This window comes from Daktulosphaira vitifoliae, unplaced genomic scaffold (assembly GCF_025091365.1).
Source record: "Daktulosphaira vitifoliae isolate Bord-2020 unplaced genomic scaffold, ASM2509136v1 Scaffold_3, whole genome shotgun sequence".
Lineage (NCBI taxonomy): Eukaryota > Metazoa > Arthropoda > Insecta > Hemiptera > Phylloxeridae > Daktulosphaira > Daktulosphaira vitifoliae.
This window is the reverse complement of record NW_026099574.1, coordinates 6,061,907-6,082,298: the sequence shown is the minus strand read 5'-3', so window position 1 is coordinate 6,082,298 and position 20,392 is coordinate 6,061,907. Positions and strand designations below refer to the sequence as shown.

Below are 20,392 nucleotides of genomic sequence, written 5' to 3'. Positions count from 1 at the left end.
AAAAAAAAAAAAAAAAAAAAAAAAAAACACATCATAGTAAAATTAATACCTTCTCCGCTTCGCATCGAAGCTAAAATGACCGATTTTCTAGGAAGATTTTTTATTACTTTATTGGTTATTAGATCATTTCCTGGTGATTTTTCGTTCACAAGTTTTTTTATAATAGTATAAAATTCATTAGGAGTAGTTGGTTTCGCTGGTAAGGATAAAGGTAGTAGTGATTAAATGAATTCTGTTACTGTCTCGATATGATGCGCTGGTGGAGAAATAGAGTGTGGTTTAAAGACATTTGACAATTCTACGGCGAGGGTATCTGCTTTATCCTGATCTGTTTTAGCTAGTTTATTGTTATTACGCCGGAGAGGCGGTATTGATTCATTCATTCGAAGAATCGATTTTGTTTTTCTTCATAACGAGCCGTTCCTTTCTGAAAGATTTTGATGGTGTGTTTTATAAGAATTATTTTTATAAGAATTATAAAATCCTATATACTTTATTTAGTGTATATTCATATATTATATTTTTAAATCAAAGAAATACTAATTTGGATATCATTAAGGAAATAACATTTGATAATGTTTTTGTAATTGTGTACCAAATTCTTAGAGTTAAAAATTATATAAAGATTTGCATCGAAGCATTTCTTATGATAGTGAATTACTATCACTATTTTATTTGAATCACTGTCAGATATCATCTATATTTGTCCAAACTATGCTACATCCACATCGTGCTACGGTATTTTTATCAATGTATTTGTAACATATGTGTTACAAATATGTGTTACAACTAGACTTCTGCGATCACTAAGGAATGGACCAAACAAAACTGTCGAGGCAATACTACTGCCAGACGGAATGTTCACCAATAATGATAATGAAACATTATCACATTTGATGAATACACATTTTCCTGACTCTACAATTAACAACAGAGAACAGGAACATGACGCACAGGACAAACGTGTGACCTGTGCTGATTGGAGACTAACCAGGAGAGTGATAACCCCAAGTGGAATAAGATGGGCAATAAAAGCCTTTGGCAGTTTTAAAGCTGCAGGCTGTGACGAAATTTTCCCTGCACTTCTGCAAGAAGGGTTAGAGATAATCGTCCCCCATCTCTGCAAAATATTTAGGGCATGCCTTGCCTATGGTTATCAACCAGAAAGCTGGCGTAAGGTTAGGGTAGTGTTTATACCCAAACCTAACCGCACTAACTATTATGAAGCAAAATCCTACAGACCAATAAGTCTTACTTCTTTTCTTCTTAAGACTATGGAGAAACTTATTGATAGGTACATCAAGGAGGGGCCTCTTAAGGAGAACCCTTTACATGAAAACCAACATGCGTATCAAACGGGGAAATCTACTGATACAGCTCTACACTGCTTAACTACTAAGATAGGGAAAGCTGTAGAGAATAAAATGTATGCAGTAGGTATATTCCTGGACATCGAAGGGGCTTTTGACAATACTCCCTTCGATGCTATGTGTGAATCTGCACAACAGCGTGGAATAGAACCACTTATTATTAAGTGGATAGAATCCATGCTTAAGGAACGCTCCATTTTGGGACAGCTCAATGAGACCAAAGTAATCAAGAGTGTCAAACAGGGATGCCCACAAGGCGGGGTTCTATCCCCCTTGCTATGGTGTCTAGTATTGGACTCGCTTATTAGAGAGTTAAACAAATATTGTTATACACAAGCCTATGCGGATGACTTGGTTATAACAGTGGTGGGTAAATTCCCAGACACTATTATTGACTTAGCACAACAGAGACTTAACACTATACAGATATGGTGTAGTAAGTACGGTCTATCTGTTAATCCAAATAAAGCAGAGGTTGTTATGTTCACTAGAAAGAGAATAGGACTAGACAGCCTGGACACTCTTACTCTGAATGGACAAGAAATTAGCTTAAAATCAGAAGTAAAATACTTAGGTATTATCTTGGATAGTAAGCTAAAATGGAAATCACATGTTGAGTCAAGAATCAAAAAAGCAATGACCACATTGTGGACTTGCAGCAGAGCCTTGGGAAAGACATGGGGTCTTAAACCAAGAGTTATGTATTGGTTGTACACGTCAGTGATTAAACCTATCATATTGTAAGGTGCCCTGGTCTGGTGGACCAGAACAGCACTCATTACAGCTAGGAAAGAACTTAGTCGCATACAGAGAATGGCTGCTATTGCCATCACTGGAGCATTAAGAACTACACCAACGGTCGCATTAGAGGCATTAATTGAATTGCCTCCTCTGCATCTAGAGGTGAAAGCTCACGCCAAAGCTACAGCACTAAGATTCCACAACTTAGGTATGTGGACTTTGGAGAGTGATACAACAGAACATGGTAAAATACTAAAAGAGATAGACAAGGGCTTTTTAGAATACCCCTTGGACTATATCAAACCGNTTATTTTTTTTATATTTCAACAGAACATTAATTAGGACATCCATTTTTAGTAGCATAGTTAATTATATCAGTATATCCCTTTCGAGTAGCTTCAGAAATGGTACCGCTACTCCATGAACAATTATTTTCATAAGCATATTTTAAGCAACGAAATTGACCATTTGCAGCAGCAAGTCTTGTTGTGCCTTCGTCCCACTCACCATCATTTTCATAAATATATTTTAGGCAGTCTAAATTGCCGTTTGCAGCAGCTCCACTCATAGTACCTTCATCCCATTTACAACCATTATTATGTGCAAATATCAAACAGTTAATATAATTATTCGCAGCTGCTTCCCTTGTTGTGCCTTCATCCCACATACATCCATTTTCATGAGCATATTTTAGACAGTTTAACTGTCCATTTGCTGCAGCCCCTCTCATTGTACCTTCCACCCAATCACATCCATGTTTACGGGCATATATTAGACAATCTAAATTCCCATGCAATGCTGCTGCCACTATTGTATCTTTGTCAAAATTACATCCCTTCTCATGAGCATATTTCAAGAAGTCCAAAAAGCCACTCGCTGCAGCAGCTCGAGTTGTGCCTTCATACCATTTACAGCCATTTTCATAAGCATATTTTAAACATTCTAAATTACCGCTAAAAACAGCTGCTTCTATTGTGCTTTCATTCCAGGGACATTCATTTTCATGGCCATATTTTAACATATTTAAATCATCTCTTTTGGCAGCTGCTGTAGTTGTACGTTCATCCCATTTACAGCCATTTTCATAAGCATACTTTAAACATTCTAGATTACCGCTAGAAGCAGCAGCTTCAGTTGTGCTTTCATCCCACGGACATTCATTTTCATGGGCATATTTTAATATTTTTAAATCACCTATTCTAGCAGCCGCAGTAGGTGTACGTTTATCCCATTTACAGCCATTTTTATAAGCATATTTTAAACATTCTAAATTACCGCTAAAAGCAGCAGCTTCAGTTGTGCTTTCATCCCATGGACATTCATTTTCATGGGCATATTTTAATATTTTTAAATCACCTATTCTAGCAGCCGCAGTAGTTGTACGTTTATCCCATTTACAGCCATTTTCATAAGCATACTTTAAACATTCTAAATTACAATTAGAAGCAGCTGCTTCTGTTGTGCTTTCATCCCACGGACATTCATTTTCATGGGCATATTTTAATATTTTTAAATCATCTCTTTTGGCAGCTGCTGTAGTTGTACGTTTATCCCATTTACAGCCATTTTCATAAGCATACTTTAAACATTCTAAATTACCGCTAGAAGCAGCAGCTTCAGTTGTGCTTTCATCCCACGGACATTCATTTTCATGGGCATATTTTAACAATTTTATATCACCTCTTCTGGCTGCTGCAGTAGTTGTACGTTCATCGCATTCACAACCATTTTCAAAAGCATATTGTAAGCATTCTAAATTACCGCTAGAAGCAGCAGCTTCAGTTGTGCTTTCATCCCACCGACATTCATTTTCATGGGCATATTTTAATATTTTTAAATCACCTATTCTAGCAGCCGCAGTAAGTGTACGTTCATCCCATTTACAGCCATTTTCATAAGCATACTTTAAACATTCTAGATTACCGCTAGAAGCTGCAGCTTCAGTTGTGCTTTCATCCCACGGACATTCATTTTCATGGGCATATTTTAATATTTTTAAATCACCTATTCTAGCAGCCGCAGTAGGTGTACGTTTATCCCATTTACAGCCATTTTTATAAGCATATTTTAAACATTCTAAATTACCGCTAAAAGCAGCAGCTTCAGTTGTGCTTTCATCCCATGGACATTCATTTTCATGGGCATATTTTAATATTTTTAAATCACCTATTCTAGCAGCCGCAGTAGGTGTACGTTTATCCCATTTACAGCCATTTTTATAAGCATATTTTAAACATTCTAAATTACCGCTAAAAGCAGCAGCTTCAGTTGTGCTTTCATCCCATGGACATTCATTTTCATGGGCATATTTTAATATTTTTAAATCACCTATTCTAGCAGCCGCAGTAGGTGTACGTTTATCCCATTTACAGCCATTTTTATAAGCATATTTTAAACATTCTAAATTACCGCTAAAAGCAGCAGCTTCAGTTGTGCTTTCATCCCATGGACATTCATTTTCATGGGCATATTTTAATATTTTTAAATCACCTATTCTAGCAGCCGCAGTAGGTGTACGTTTATCCCATTTACAGCCATTTTTATAAGCATATTTTAAACATTCTAAATTACCGCTAAAAGCAGCAGCTTCAGTTGTGCTTTCATCCCATGGACATTCATTTTCATGGGCATATTTTAATATTTTTAAATCACCTATTCTAGCAGCCGCAGTAGGTGTACGTTTATCCCATTTACAGCCATTTTTATAAGCATATTTTAAACATTCTAAATTACCGCTAAAAGCAGCAGCTTCAGTTGTGCTTTCATCCCATGGACATTCATTTTCATGGGCATATTTTAATATTTTTAAATCACCTATTCTAGCAGCCGCAGTAGGTGTACGTTTATCCCATTTACAGCCATTTTTATAAGCATACTTTAAACATTCTAAATTACCAGTAGAAGCTGCTCTTTCTGTTGTGCTTTCATCCCACGGACATTCATTTTCATGGGCATATTTTAATATTTTTAAATCACCTATTCTAGCAGCCGCAGTAGGTGTACGTTTATCCCATTTACAGCCATTTTTATAAGCATATTTTAAACATTCTAAATTACCAGTAGAAGCTGCTCTTTCTGTTGTGCTTTCATCCCACGGACATTCATTTTCATGGGCATATTTTAATATTTTTAAATCACCTATTCTAGCAGCCGCAGTAGCTGTACGTTTACCCCATTTACAGCCTTTTTCATAAGCATATTTTAAGCACTCAAAATGACCCATAGAAGCAGCTGCTTCTGTTGTTTTATTATGCCATGGACATTTGTTATCATATGCATATTTTAAAATATTTAAATTACCAATTAAGGCAGCCGTAGCTGTTGTACGTTTATGCCATTTACAGCCATTTTCAAAAGCATATTTTAAACATTCTAAATTACTACTTAAAGTAGCTGCATCTATAGTGTTTTCATTCCAAGGACAATTATTTTCATGTGCATACTTTAACATATTTAAATCACCTCTTCTGGCAGCCTCAGTAGGTATACGTTCATCCCATTTACAGCCATTTTCAAAAGCATATTTTAAACATTCTAAATGTCCGGTAGAAGCAGCAGCTTCTGTTGTGCTTTCATCCCACGGACATTCATTTTCATGTGCATATTTTAAAATACTTAAATTACCATGAATGGCAGCCTCATAAGTTATTCTTTTATCCCATGGACATCCTTTTTTATGTAAATATTTTAAATTTTCTAGATTACCATTTATGGCAGCATTATAAGTTGTGTTTTCATTACACGGATGTCCATTTTTAAGGACATATTTTAAAATGTCTAGATTACCTGCTGCAGCAAAGTTAGTTGTGCATTCATCGAATTTATGTCCAGCCTTGTGAATATATTTTAATAGTTCTAGATTACCTCTAAAAATAGCAATTCTGCTAATTTTGGATTGATCCCATGGACAATCGTTTTCAATAGCATATTTAAAGCATTCTAATTTGCCGATAGAAGCAGCGGTTTCTGTTGTGCTTTCATCCCACGGACATTCATTTTCATGTGCATATTTTAAAATGTTTAAATTGCCACTTATGACAGCCCCATAAGTTGTGCTTTCATCCCAAGGACATCTATTCTCATGTAAATATTTTAAATTTTCTAGATTGCCATTTATGGCAGCACTATAAGTTGTGTTTTCAGTACACGAATATCCATTTTTAAGGATATATTTTAAAATTTCTATATTACTCGCTGGAGCTATACTAGTTGTATATTCATCAAATTCGTATCCATTTTTGTGAACATATTTTAATATTTCTAGATTGTTCTTTCTTATCGCATTTGTCGCAATATTGAATTGATTCCATTTACAACCATTTTCATAAGCATATTTTAAACATTCTAAATGACCATTATTTGCAGCAGCTTCTGTTGTTCCTTCGTCCCATTTACATCCATTTTCAAAAGCATATTTTAACAATTCTAAGTTTCCATTTTCTGCAGCTACTCTTGTCGTATCTTCTTTTAATTCCCATTTTTGTTCATTATTTGAATTTTTATATTGAATTGCTAAAAGAAAAAAATATTGATTAATTTTCGTCGTATTAAAACTTTATTTTGATTACTTAAAAAACATTAAAATAAGAAATATCTTTTAGGTCATCGAAAAGTTAAAATTGGGACTTGATTTTTTTCGTCATTAGGCTTTAGTCATGTTTTTAATTTTTTACTAGTAATAGTTATAATAAATTAATATATTGCTATTGAAAAAAAAAAAATTATATATATTTTGAGTAATAAAATATAATTGTATCACTTTTGTAGTTAAAAACTAAAAAATAATCTCAATGTGATAGTATTTTAAGTATGTGTGTCTCTTAATCGATTTATTTATGTTAATAGAATTATTTTTTATAGGATAAGTGTATATTAGATGCATACAGCTGAGTACAAAAAGTTAAAATAAAAATGTTTGATATACTATAAAGATAAAATATTTAAAATTTAAATAATTTCATTGAAACACGCTGGATGCAACTTTATTAAATTTTATTTTAGTAGAATAAATTTACTTTATTTATAAATTTTATTGAAATAAAGTTTTATTTAAATAATTATGTATTTTTTTTTTACAATAATTTAATTTAAAATAATTTGAATAATAATGTATTTGGATAATTTTGAATAGTTTAATTCAAACTAAATAAATCTATTAAACTTAATTGAAAATTAAAAAATTTAGTTGGTATTATATTTTGTGTTATATTTCACAAATTATCTATTTTAATATACTTTTGATCGAAAAATCTTTAATTCTGAAAATATATTCTAATAATAATGATGGAAAATTATTTAAATTGATTTTTCTTCTTAAAATATAAATAAATGATACGAATGATTTTTTATTCAATTAAATATTTATTCATATAGTTATTTACATGAAATTTCGTGTAACTATAAATGGTAATTTGTATAAGATTATTGTTAAATGTGTGGTTGTTCTGGTAACTATAATATGTAAATACAACTTTGTATATATTCTTGCTTTTCTATTTTAACAAAATTAAATGATGATAAAATAAAGCACAAAAACATGATCTTAATTATAGAAAATGTAGATTTATTTAAAATAAAAGCCGCATCACAGAGGAGTTGCAAAATAGTGGAGACTCGCTATAGTTGGACAAATATAAATAATAATCAAAAATATAAATGTGTTGTATTTTATAAAAGAATTTTGTTATCTTTTTGTTCATAGGCATAATTTGACCTTATGTCTTAGACGAGGTCAAAAAATGTTCAATCGAATTTTCAATGACTTTTGTGTTGTGCACTAGTGAAACTAAGAGAACTTGATCTGCAGTTTGAGAAGAATATTTAAAAAAGAAATTAAATTTATAATTTCAAATCTTTTTTTACTTAATTATCTTGCCATTCAAAGACCATAATGTTCTGTTATACAATGTCCATAAGGTAGAACCTATTAGTTTTTGTCTAAAATTTGTTATTAAAAAATAATCGAAAAAATGTAATTAGAGTGCATTGTAAAATATTTGATTACTATTTATGTTTAATCAGTTATATTTTTACAATGCCACTTATAGTTGGTATAATCATTTAAATTGATAAAATAAGAGAATTATCTATTTGAAATAAAATTTTTATTTAATATCCTTAATCTGTTTTACAGTTCTTCGACGTCATTTCCGATCTGTTACTCCTTTTTATGTTCCTTTCGCCCCCACTAATTTCCTTAAAAATGAACCTATTATACGTATGATGTCAAATGCCAACGTTGACCCTTCATTTCTTCTATGTCTATAATTAACTAAATAGCTGTTAATTTATTATCATATTTGTACAATTAATGTATAACTTATATGTATAATGTGTATATATGTTCAAAGGGTTTATCCCGTATATTTAATAAAAATAAAATAAAATAAAATATATTATGTTTTAAATCGTTAAGCAGTTCTTAACTCCCTCTATTATTGATTAGGATTTTTTTCTTATTATTGACATTACTATTATTATTATTATTATTATTATTATTAGGTATATTTAATTTTCTTACATTATAATAGTATAAGTATAACGATTTTGTGTCATTATTCCTGTAGAACAATGACTGGTCAAGTTATTACGATTACTATCAGAAAAGGGTACTAAATCCATTAATTTATTGTTACATTTCATTTTAAACTAAATTATTTGTTTATTTAGAAATGAAAATTTTTGATATTCAAAAAAATGTCAATTAAGATCTGAATATTTCCTTGCAGTAAATTTTTATACACCAAGAATTACCCTTAAATGATTTATTACGATTAAATATAAAATAAAAAATATTGATTTTAACAAAATGTTGAGATTTTTTCGTAAATTTACTGTATATTGTAATTATAATTATTCTCGACCACACGTTATTATAAACAAAACCATTTTTTTTGATTCTCATAAAATTTTCTATTTAATTATGTTAATTTAAAACTTGCAAGATGAACTATTTCATAATAATCACTTTATTACATTACGATATTTCAAATTAACAATTTGCATGGATTATTGTAAGCCTATTATAAACTTAAACAAATAATAATTTAAAAAATAATTGTTTTTAATTAATATTTTAAAAGTCAAAACTTGTTATTTATTATCTCAAAAACTAGAGACGATAGGAAAAATCTACTTGCATATTTTAAATAATTGCATAAATTTGGTTTAGTAAAGAATATTTTGATCTTCGATTATTAAAAAATGTTTCATTTTGTATACCACTTGTGTTTTTTCTGTGTAATTCAGTATAAAAATGAATTACTAGTATTTAACTAAAAAATACTAGTATTATTTATGATAATATGATATATACTGTATTGAAATATCAATAGGATCGATGTTTTTAATAAGATGTTATAGCAGTTTTAAGATGTTTAAAATTTAAGACTTTTTCCAATTTTGGTAACAGTGTGTTCAACAAGATAATAATAGGATTTTTTGACATATTGATTAGTAAAATTTGTAAAGTGAGGATTATTATGAACAAACAAAAAAAACGCACTCCATCAAAAGATAAATACTTTCTCAACTTGGCATCGAAACTAAATATAGCTATTATAAAAATTGATTATAATTGCAAAAATCCTTTTTTAAATTCAGTTAATACCCAAAATCATGATTTTAAAAATCATATAAACAATAACGTGTTACTAAGAAATTCGAATAGCATAAAATGATAGTAGACCAAACAAATAGAGTTAAAAAATGAATAAATAACAAATTGAAATTTTTAACTTTGTAGTTGAAAGCTACTATCAAATGATGTACGATAATAATATGATATATAATAGAATCATAAATGTTACAATGTTTACTTTAATAACATTCTTCTTCTTCTTTTTTCTCGACTCGATCCCAAATACGACCACCCTTTCCAAAAACTTCCACTTGACACGATCTCCCACTACATCTACGCACACATCAGCCGTCCTCATATCGCAAACAATAACATTTCTCTATTACTTTTGTGATCTTCGTCTACCCCTCTTTCTTCAAAATTCATTTTTATAATTGTTCTAACAGCTTCCGATTCTTCTCTTCTCATAACATGACAAAAACATCTATGACTATTTTCTCTCATTCTATCCATGCTTGACGCTACAACTATATTCAATCTTATATGTTCGTCATTATTTGTCACTCCATTCATCCATCTAAGCCTTTTTCTCTCTTCTACCGCCTTTATAAACTTTTTTCTTTTTCATCTTTCAATTTTTACCATGGGATTTTCGATTCTCCTTCTGTGTTCTTTCTGTTTTTGTATATTCTCTTCCCGCAGCTTCATTACATCAGTCTATATTGTGAAATTACACTCTTGCTTGGGATAACTTAACAATCTTTTACTCACTTTACACTCTCTCTCTTCCACATCAAATAATTAATCTGTGATCTATTACTTCCACTCTTATAAAGTATATACTGTGCTTACTTCTTTTAAAATAAGTATTAACCACAACAAGATTATACGATACTGCGAAATATAAGAAACATTTTCCAATCTCATTCTTCCCACTAAAACCATATCCTCCACATACTCTTTCATATCTTCTTCTCTTATTACCTATATGTCCATTCATATCTCCACCTATTACCGTATCCTCATTACCAGGTATTCTTTGCATAACCTTATCCATCTCTCTCCAAAACACTTCCTTGTCTATTTAATTACATCCTATTTGTAGTACTTACAACATTCAAAACATTTTCCTCGAAAATTAGTTTAGGACTATAATTCTGTCACTTTTCCTAGCTATTTCTAGTTCAATATATCAGAATCATTATTCTACACTCCGATTGCCTGCACTGTGGCAGAGATCAGACTGGCTAGTCGATAAATGGAGAGACACTTTGGAAAACGTTTACAATTAGTTGGAATATTAACTATAATGTTATTGTACTAGTACTCTGACCAGCCAAGTTGTGGTGCTTCAATAAGTAATAGAACACAATGCAATCTAGTCATGTATTTTTTTTAGTGTATTTATATATATATATATATATATATATATACAGGTTGGCCCAACACTCACTGACAACTTAAATAACTTTTGATCCAGTTAATATTTTTAGCTGATTTTTTTTTTAAATATTAGTTAGACGTTAGGTCTATAGCTATATCTCAATAATTAATTTTTTTACATTTTATTAAAAAAATTTATTATTTTAAAATTTTAAATAAAAAGTAAAAAAAAAATCTAAGATAGCTGTAGAGCAGAATTTAAGAAAAATTTTAGTAAAAAAATATCTTATTAATATTCAGTAGTAAATATTCTGTAGCGTTTTAAAGTTTGTGAAAATTTGAATTTTCATGTATTATTTTACAGTATTAAACATTGAAATACGTATTGAAAAAAGGACAGAAGAAAACGCTATCTTTTCATGATTACTATAATTTGGAGGTGTGTAACTTTTTCCATGAAAATGACTTATACTTTTGAATGAGAGTGATAAGTAATAATTGCCTTATCTAATTTCTTATCGTGGTATTAATGCCAAGTTTGTAATGTATAAACATTATCATCATATGTATACACAGTAATGAAACAACAAAGAAAGATTGAGTGATCATTAAAAAAATCACTCTGTCTTTTTATTACCTCTTCACTATTCTCATAAACCCTCGAACTCATACCCGAGAAACCTTTATTAAAAAAATGAATAGTAACTCTTCTTTTCAACTATTATAATAAATCTTCTTTTACTTTTTTGAGTTACTATAATTTCTATATGAGAAATATTATAATATTTAATAACTTCTGATTATCAAGAACCCAATCACTACAATCTCCCCACGTTTGAAGAAATTTCTTATTCATAAGTAGAGTAATATAGGGGACTTTGGAACCCCCGCCTCACCCACTCACTCTCATTCCGGTGAATGTGGAGGAAGTGTACGGGGTGATTAAGTCAAACAAAAAATAAGTTAAATATGTAATTTTGAATTTAAATTTAGCACATATTAAAAATTATTAATAACTTTATTGATACTCTGGCACGGTTCTGCTTGGTCCGTCACCGAAGAGAGAGATGGTGTCTCCAATTATAGAACTGATATCTCGTTCGTCAAATGAGCCGTACTTGACCAAGTTTCATAACCTTTTCGATCTAACCGCGCTGTTGTTAGCCCTACTACGCTTAGCCGCCTGACATGATGAAACAGATGTCGCTGAAGTAGCTTTAATCAAAAATGAAATAAATTATTTTTTTTATACATTAACCCTTATGTGAATGGAAAGGTACCCGGGTACCTTTTCAGTTTTTAAATTTATTTTCCCTCTAAATATTTAGTATTTATGGTTAGTCCTTCTGTGACATCTCTAAATAGCATGTATAGTTAACAAATTTATATTTTGTATTTGAAAAGTATATAATTTATTATACTTAAAATAGCGTTGTTAATTTTACACCTTATAAGGACGTAGTAGGTACCTGGGTACCTCCTATATATTGTATTTAAATGTAGGTTTTATTGATATAAAAAAAAGTTAAATTACCATTGATAAATATTTTTACTGGACATCAATAAAATAGATACAAATATTAAGAGAACAAAAATGTTATTTTTTACATATTTAGTAAGTATTATAACATATTTAGGTTTTTTGTTGATTGCAAGTTTCGCAAAATGATTTGTTTATTGAGTGTTCATTGCAAATAGGCTTTGAGCTTGTTGAACAAGCTTTTCGAGTTTTCCGTGGCTTATAACCCAATTCTCGACATACTAAGCAACTTCCAACTATTTGAATACGTCCTGAAGCATCACGAGGTGGTTCATTTTTAGTAATAGCAATTATCTGTTGTATTGGTCGTCCGAGAACCATTTCCATTGAATTACGAGTATATCGATTTCCTACTACTTTGGGTATGGAGGTTCGAATTTCTATTGCAGGCATACATAACTGATTTGCAAGCTCTTTTAAAAATTTTCGGCGTCAATCAGTTGTGTTAAACCTTTGATTGTGTTCCATATATATNAAAAAGTTGTCTGTAGTCACATTTCGTCCAGAACCTTTATACATCGCAACTAAGTCTAGAACTGTACGTTCACCAATATTTACTTGACGTTTACCATCTTGTGATTTGCCTGTGTAAATTTTACCATGCAAAGGGTAAGCATTTGCTGCATCGCAAGCCCAAAAAACCTTTATTCCATATTTTGCAGATTTAGATGGAATGTACTGTGTAAATTTTGTGTGTCCTCTGTAAGGAAATAATTGTTCGTCTACTGTTATATTTTCTGTAGGTTTATAATTTTTATGTAAGTTTTTATTGAGCATGTCCAAATATCACGAATCGGTGCAGCTTTGTCTGTTGTAATACGTATATTACGAGTGCATTGCAGCTCGAATAAGAGGTAACGAGTCTAATTTCCACATTTCTGAAACATGTTATTTATTAGATCTATGTACACCAGATACGAGAAGAATTACATATAATAAGATATAAAGCGATAGACTGACGACAATGAAATAATTTACCGGAAAAGCACAGATAACTATATTGTAGGTACCCGGGTACCTACACCGTCACAAGAAGTTGTTTTTTTTTCAGTCACATAAAGGTTAAAGTAAAGTAAAGAAGTTTTTTTTTTTATAATAAAAATAAATCGTAAATTAAAATAAAATTAACAGTAAAATTAGGTATTGGCTATAATTTATTATTTTTAATAAATTAATGAATTTAAAAATTAAAAATATTTAAAAAATAAATTTATTAAAATAAAATAAGTTTATAATTGGAAAAATCTACATACCTTGTGTAGAAGACGATTGAGCTTGCTGGTTCATGCTTTTATTTATACGTGTAACTTATTAAATAATAAATTTCTGGTTTTCAAAAAGACAACTGCACGTCAATGATAATTAAAAACTAATGTGGCAGGACAAGAAGTGTTTAACCGGTTATATAGTAAAGAATAAAATACGTAGGCGTGAAACACATCCAGTGGTGTCATTTTTATCATAAAATGCATACGACAGTGATCATTACTGTACGGTGATACCTTTGATGTTGGAAATATGCTTACCTAAGCGTCTGGTAGTCGATGATAAAATTTTTAGAAATTATAGCTGTACATTTAATATTAATAATACACAGACAGCGATACAATTTTTTTCCATAAAGTTACAGACGCTTATGATGGTTATAATAATGTAATACCTTTGATATTGAATACATACTTACCTAAGTGTCTGGTAAACGGTAATAAAATTCTGAGAAATTATAATACCATAACGACAAACGTTGCCATTATTCTCATAAAATCCATACGATAATGATCATTACTGTATGGCGACATCTTTAATGTTGAAAAATATGCTTACCTAAGCGTCTGGTGGTCGATGATAAAATTCTTAGAAATTATAACGATAAATTTAATAATATACAGACAGCGGCACAATTTTTTCCTCATAAAATTACAGACTCTTATGAGCGTTATAATATAATGATATCTTTGATGTCGGACATATGCTTACCGAAGCGTCTGGTTTACGTTGGGTTTCATTATCTCCCTCCCCCCGCATTAGGTTAGTTTACATAAGGTTTCGTCGTTCCCCCTCCCATTACATAGGTTAGTTTACGTTGGACTTAATCCCCCCCGTACACATCCTCCACACCCACCTGTAGGAAGGTGAGTGAGTCAGGCGGGGGGTTCCAAAGTCCCCTATATTACCCTACTTTCATATGAAAATTATTTTATTATGTGATTTTTTTTTTGTGGCTCTCATTTATTTTCTCAGCACTCTAGTTACTTAGCCTACATTATCTATATAGACAATTAAAATGTATCATTTCAAATGTTTTTTAAGTATTTATTTTTGAATTAGATTTGAAATGATAATAGGTTTCAAGTATAATATTAAATAATTTTACCTTGTAATATAATCATTAGTCTATAATATTCCAAAATTTTTAGTAACATGTTGCTATATAAATCATAAATAAAAAAAAATATATTTTTAGTTTCACCTTAACTTAATAATTAATTTTTACAATTATAATCAAATTTTATAATATGCTGAACTGATTATATTTTTTAACAACTTTTTGATTGTTTTAGCTTCGATGGGAAGCTGAGAAGGTATTAATTTTACTATGATGTGTTTTTTTTTTTTTTTTTTGTCTGTTGCCACTTTTTCTCAGCTCTCACTGGATCGATTTCTTTCAAAAATACGTCAAAAGATCACAAATCGTATCTAGTTGAAGACATTACCCTGAAAAATTTAAAAAAATTTCCTTGTTCCCCGCAAATGGGGGAAATATCCAAAAAAATTACAAATTTAAAAATCGCTAATTTTTGAAATTTTTTCACTTTTTTTTCTTAAAACTTCCATAACTTTTTGAAAAATCAACAAATCAACANTTTAAAACTTCCATATCTTTTTGAAAAATCAACAAATCAACATAATTTTTTTTATACTAAAACCTTAGATATTTACCTTTCATTTGATATCATTTTTTTGAAAATCTATTCCTTAACCTGCTCATTGGGGGGGATTTAAAATGGCAACTTTTTTACAAAAATTAATTTTTTCAACTTAATTTTTGAAAATGTTCCGGAAATACTGCGTCCTTTAAACATATATCAAATTAAAGCTTATTTTATGTACTACAAAATGAAAAAAAAAAATTTGTCCCGACACTTTTTTTTCTACATTTAAACGGCTGCCGTAGTTAAAAAAACACTATTTTTGTGTTAAAATTTTCGATTTTCGATTTTAAATTTTCAACTTAAAAATGCTATAACTTTTTGAAAAATGTATATATCAGCACAAATTTTTTTTTTTTAGATACATTATAAGTACATCTTTCATTTGACATAATTTTTATTAAAATTGGACAATTTCCTCTTATATAGGGGGCGTTCAAAACTTAAAATATTGTAAAAAACATAGATCTTTTTCAACTTAATTTTTGAAAATGTTCCGGAAATACTGCGTCCTTTAAACATATATAAAATTAAATCTTATTTTATGTACTATAAATTAAAAAAAAAAAAATTGTCCCGACACCCTATATACTATGTGCAAATGGCTGTCGAAAATTTAAAAAGAAATGTAATGTTTGCGATAAAAACTACCTTTTATCGGGATGTTTTTTGTACTTAAAACTGCCATAACTTTTTCAAAAATGAACAAATAAAAATAATATTTTTTTGTATTGAAACCTTAGATATTTCCCTTTCATTTGATATAATTTTTTTTGAAAATCTAACACTTATTCTGCTCACTGGGAGGATTTAAAATAGTAACTTTTTTACAAAAAATAACTTTTTCAACTTAATTTTTGAAAATGTTCCGGAAATACTGCGTCCTTTAAACATATATAAAATTAAAGCTTATTTTATGTACTACAAAATGAAAAAAAAAAATTTGTCCCGACGATCTATCTTCTATACGCAAATGGCTACCATATTGAAAAATATGCTATTTTTGTATGAAAATTATGGGTTTTGTATTTTATTTTAATAGAAGTTGATGTTGCTTTTGCAATTATCCATCAATTTTTTTAAATTAAACACTATCTACAGATTTGCATCGAAGCGTTTCTTATGATAGTGATTTTAATCACTGTCAGATTAAATCTATACTAAACTATGCAATGTCTCCACTATGCCGCGACCCCACTGTGCTACTGTTTTTTTTTTAGTTAAAGTAAAACATTAATATTAATTAAGTTAAAAAATCACCATTTTTATGAAATTATTAGTAATTAGAAACACATGAAAAATTTTTTTATCAAATTATTAATCATTTTTAATATATGCTAAATTTAAATTCAAAATTACATATTTAACTTATTTTTGTTTCTTTTAAATTGATTTTTATCAAAGCTTATAATTTAAAAATATTGAAATTTTAAACACAATTTTAGCTCAACTTGAAACTTTAGAATTTATATCATTAATTAGAAAATTTTATGAAGAATAAAATATTTTTTTCTTTAAATGTATGTGTAAAGAAAATTATTTTATTAGTATTAACAGTAAATTTATGAGGAAAACTCAAAATTTTGTTAAAAATGTTTTATTGTAACAAATTGTTTAAACAGAAGTTTTATTAAGCATTTATATGGAACACTTGGTGTATCATTAGTTATTTTTATTGATATACTTCACATAATACATTCTGTTTAATAAATTTTTGTTTAATTAAATTATACCTATTAGTTATTTATAGTTAACATAATAATCAAACATAAATAATTGTTATATTAATTAGAAGGATTTTGTTATTATTTAGTACATATGTGAAAATTTAATTGCAGATTTGAAATAGACGCAAAACTGGGTATAGAAAAGCATATTTTGGTTTCTCATGATCTTGTAGACCAATAAATTTATTTATAAGTAACATACAATTTTTTTTGAAAATATTTGCATCAAGCCCTTTAAAATTTATACATAAAAGTAATATCTACTTAATAGTTTTTTACAAATTCTTCGAAAAAATTAAAATACTAAATTATTAAATATCAATCTAATTCTATATTTAATTGCTATAGTAAATATTTATTGATATATTATACTTCTAAATAAAAAAAATTCTAATCAGGAATAATAAAGGAAATGGAATTAATTATGCTTTTGGTATAATCCACCAACTTCTTAAAATTAAACCTAGAGATTTGCGTCAAAGTGTTCTTATAAAAGTAATTTTAACACAGTTAGATATCATCTATATTTGTTCTAACTATGCCACGTCCACACTGTGCTACCGTTTTTTCCTTTATTATAATTGAAAATTTACTATAATTTCCAAAAAAAAATGAATTTTTTTATCCTTAACTGACGCGCATCTCCTCGGGATCGAAACTTGTTACGTACGGCTCATTTGACGAACGAGAGATCAGTTCTATAATTGGAGACACCATCTCTCTCTCCGGTGACAGACCAACCAGGACCGTGCCAGAGTATCAATGGTTAAGAAACTTCTCCTTTGGGGGAGGCCACTATGGCCCTCAATGGGCTTATAAAGCGATAAAAAAAAATAATAATATAACCAAATAATACTCACCTTTGTTAAAAACCAAACATGATATTAACAACAATACCGATGTAATTTGACAATTCTACAATAAAATAAAATAATCTTTTAGATTACAATCAAGCACTTTAAGTAAAGAGTATTACTCACCTTCATTTTTACTATAAGTGTTAAATTCTGAATAACAAATGACAATTTTTTGGTTATATGGGCATAACTCATGTACAGTTTATATATATATATATATACAGTCGATGAAATAATTAATTTTTTATATATTTAAATTTTAAAAGAACATCTTAAGTAAATATTTAAGTATACTTATAAAAAATTTTTTATTTTTAGACAAACTATTCATACAAATTTGAATACATTAGCTAAATCAATAGAAAAGACACTATCTTCATTTTAAAAAAAAAAGAGATATTATAAATATAATTTTATTCTTATATTTTATTATGTTAAAATAAAATCACACTATGCTATAAGAATGTAATAATAATAATAAAAAACCCAGCACAGTGGAATCGCGGCATGGTGGGGACATAGGATAGTTGGATCCAGTATAGATTTAATCTGACAGTAATTAAAATCATTATCATAAAAAACGCTTTGATGTGAATCTGTAGTTTTTAATTCTAAGAAATTAATGAATAATTACAAAAGCAATATCAACTTCTATTTCCTTAATTATATCTAGATTAGCGATTCTTAGATTCAAAAATATAAATTATATATGTATATAATTATATATTACATCATTTTTATAATGAATTATGATTAAGTTATTATTGATTTTGATTTTTAATATATAAAAAATTTATTATTTTTAACCTATATTTTTTTGTTCTTTAAGAGAAAGTTTATAATAAAAAAAAAATGAATTTATTATCATAATATTTAGATCAATTTGCAAGTTTGAAATTGACATCATTAAATAGCAAAATTGGTATTGTTCAATTAATATGCAGTCAGGAAATTTATTATTTATTTTTTATTAATTACTAGTTATAGTAAATTTATAAAAAAACTTCGATTTTTTGCATTTTTATCGTAATAGATCACTTAAATAAAAATCATAGTAATCATATCTAAGTAACTTTTGGTGTTTAAAAATATTCTACAAATAAAATATTCAGAATTTAATTAATTTTAATGATTTACTTTAACTAAATGAATCAATAAAAAAACCCAGCACAGGGATGGTGATGTGGCATAGTTGGTTTAAGTATAATGATATCTGACAGTGATTAAAATCACTATCATAAAAAACGCTTCAATGCAAATATTTAGATAGTTATTAATTTTAAAAAATTGGTGGATTATTCCTAAAGCTACATGATCTCCTAATTCCTTAATTATATCCTGATTAAGATAAAGTTAAAAATGTAAAATATAAAATCGCGTTTTTTTTATTATTAAGCTGTATACTTTAATACCGCTCTCGTATATAAAATAAACGCAAATCAATTTTCATACTTTACATCTTATTTTAAATTTATTTAATATCATTTAGTAATAAATGATCACGACCGAATATATGAAAAAGAAAAACAATGGGAATTGATTTCCCATGTCGATCGATTCAGAAAGCTTTGTACTTCGATCACCACCGTCGACCATCGTAGACAACATTCGTTAGCAGCTGAACGGTTATCGAACATCTGTCTGCTGATAGGCAAAGACAAGAAAACTAGGGTGGAACAAAATATTGAAAATGTTGATAATTAAATTCTAATAGAAAAAAAGTTGCAGTTTAGTCTCCTCATTATGGGAAAAATAATTTTTTTTTAATATCTTCAGGTTCTGCAAGAGAATTGAAAATTTGACTGTGAGAGTCAAAATCAAAATCAAAAAATAAAAATTAAGTTTTTTGAACTCTATAACTCAATTATAACAATTAAGTTTGATAAAAAAAATGATACACACAACACAAATAATAAACAATTAAATTCTAAACAATTTTTATACAACACATTTTTTCTGTATGTTGAATATTTCGTCTGCAATATATAAATAAACTAATAAAAACAATTTCAACAGTAAAGATAAAATATGATTTTTTTCTAATTTTGATAACTAAGCATTATAGATGCGGTTTTTTTGCTAATAACAATTTTTAATGGTAAATATTTAGTTCTATAATTTTTCCTGTGAATAGTATAGATTAAAATATAAGTGAAAAAACGAAAAAATACCCTCACAGTAAAATTTTCAACCCTCTTTCGGTACCGGAAGATATTAAAACAAAATATTGTTTTTCCATAATCAGCAGCCTAACTTCAACTTTTT

General features: G+C 28.6%; 1 protein-coding gene across 11 annotated transcripts; it reads right to left on the bottom strand.

Annotated features, from left to right (window-relative positions):
- Window positions 1–2,424: 2,424 nt before the first annotated feature.
- LOC126902961 (uncharacterized) lies at window positions 2,425–18,336 on the bottom strand. 11 transcript variants are annotated; one of them, XM_050680777.1, is made up of 4 exons: window positions 18,251–18,336; window positions 18,131–18,185; window positions 3,489–6,623; window positions 2,425–3,326 (listed from the first exon to the last, which is right to left on the bottom strand). In XM_050680777.1, exons 1-4 carry the CDS (start codon window positions 18,320–18,322, stop codon window positions 2,446–2,448), a joined length of 4,143 nt encoding a protein of 1,380 aa, XP_050536734.1. In that variant the 5' UTR covers window positions 18,323–18,336; the 3' UTR covers window positions 2,425–2,445. The 11 variants fall into 11 exon arrangements, with proteins under 11 accessions (XP_050536734.1, XP_050536736.1, XP_050536739.1 ...); XM_050680779.1 differs by having other exon boundaries at window positions 2,425–3,629; window positions 4,116–6,623; XM_050680782.1 differs by having other exon boundaries at window positions 2,425–3,467; window positions 4,116–6,623.
- Window positions 18,337–20,392: the final 2,056 nt, after the last annotated feature.

Coding starts and splice junctions, on each gene's coding strand:
- LOC126902961 (XM_050680773.1), bottom strand. CDS start 18,322: ATGAGTTATGCCCATATAACCAAAAAATTGTCATTTGTTATTCAGAAT. Junction 18,186..18,250: donor CACTTATAGTAAAAATGAAG/GTGAGTAATACT, acceptor ATTTTATTGTAG/AATTGTCAAATTACATCGGT. Junction 6,624..18,130: donor ATGTTTGGTTTTTAACAAAG/GTGAGTATTATT, acceptor TTTTTCTTTTAG/CAATTCAATATAAAAATTCA.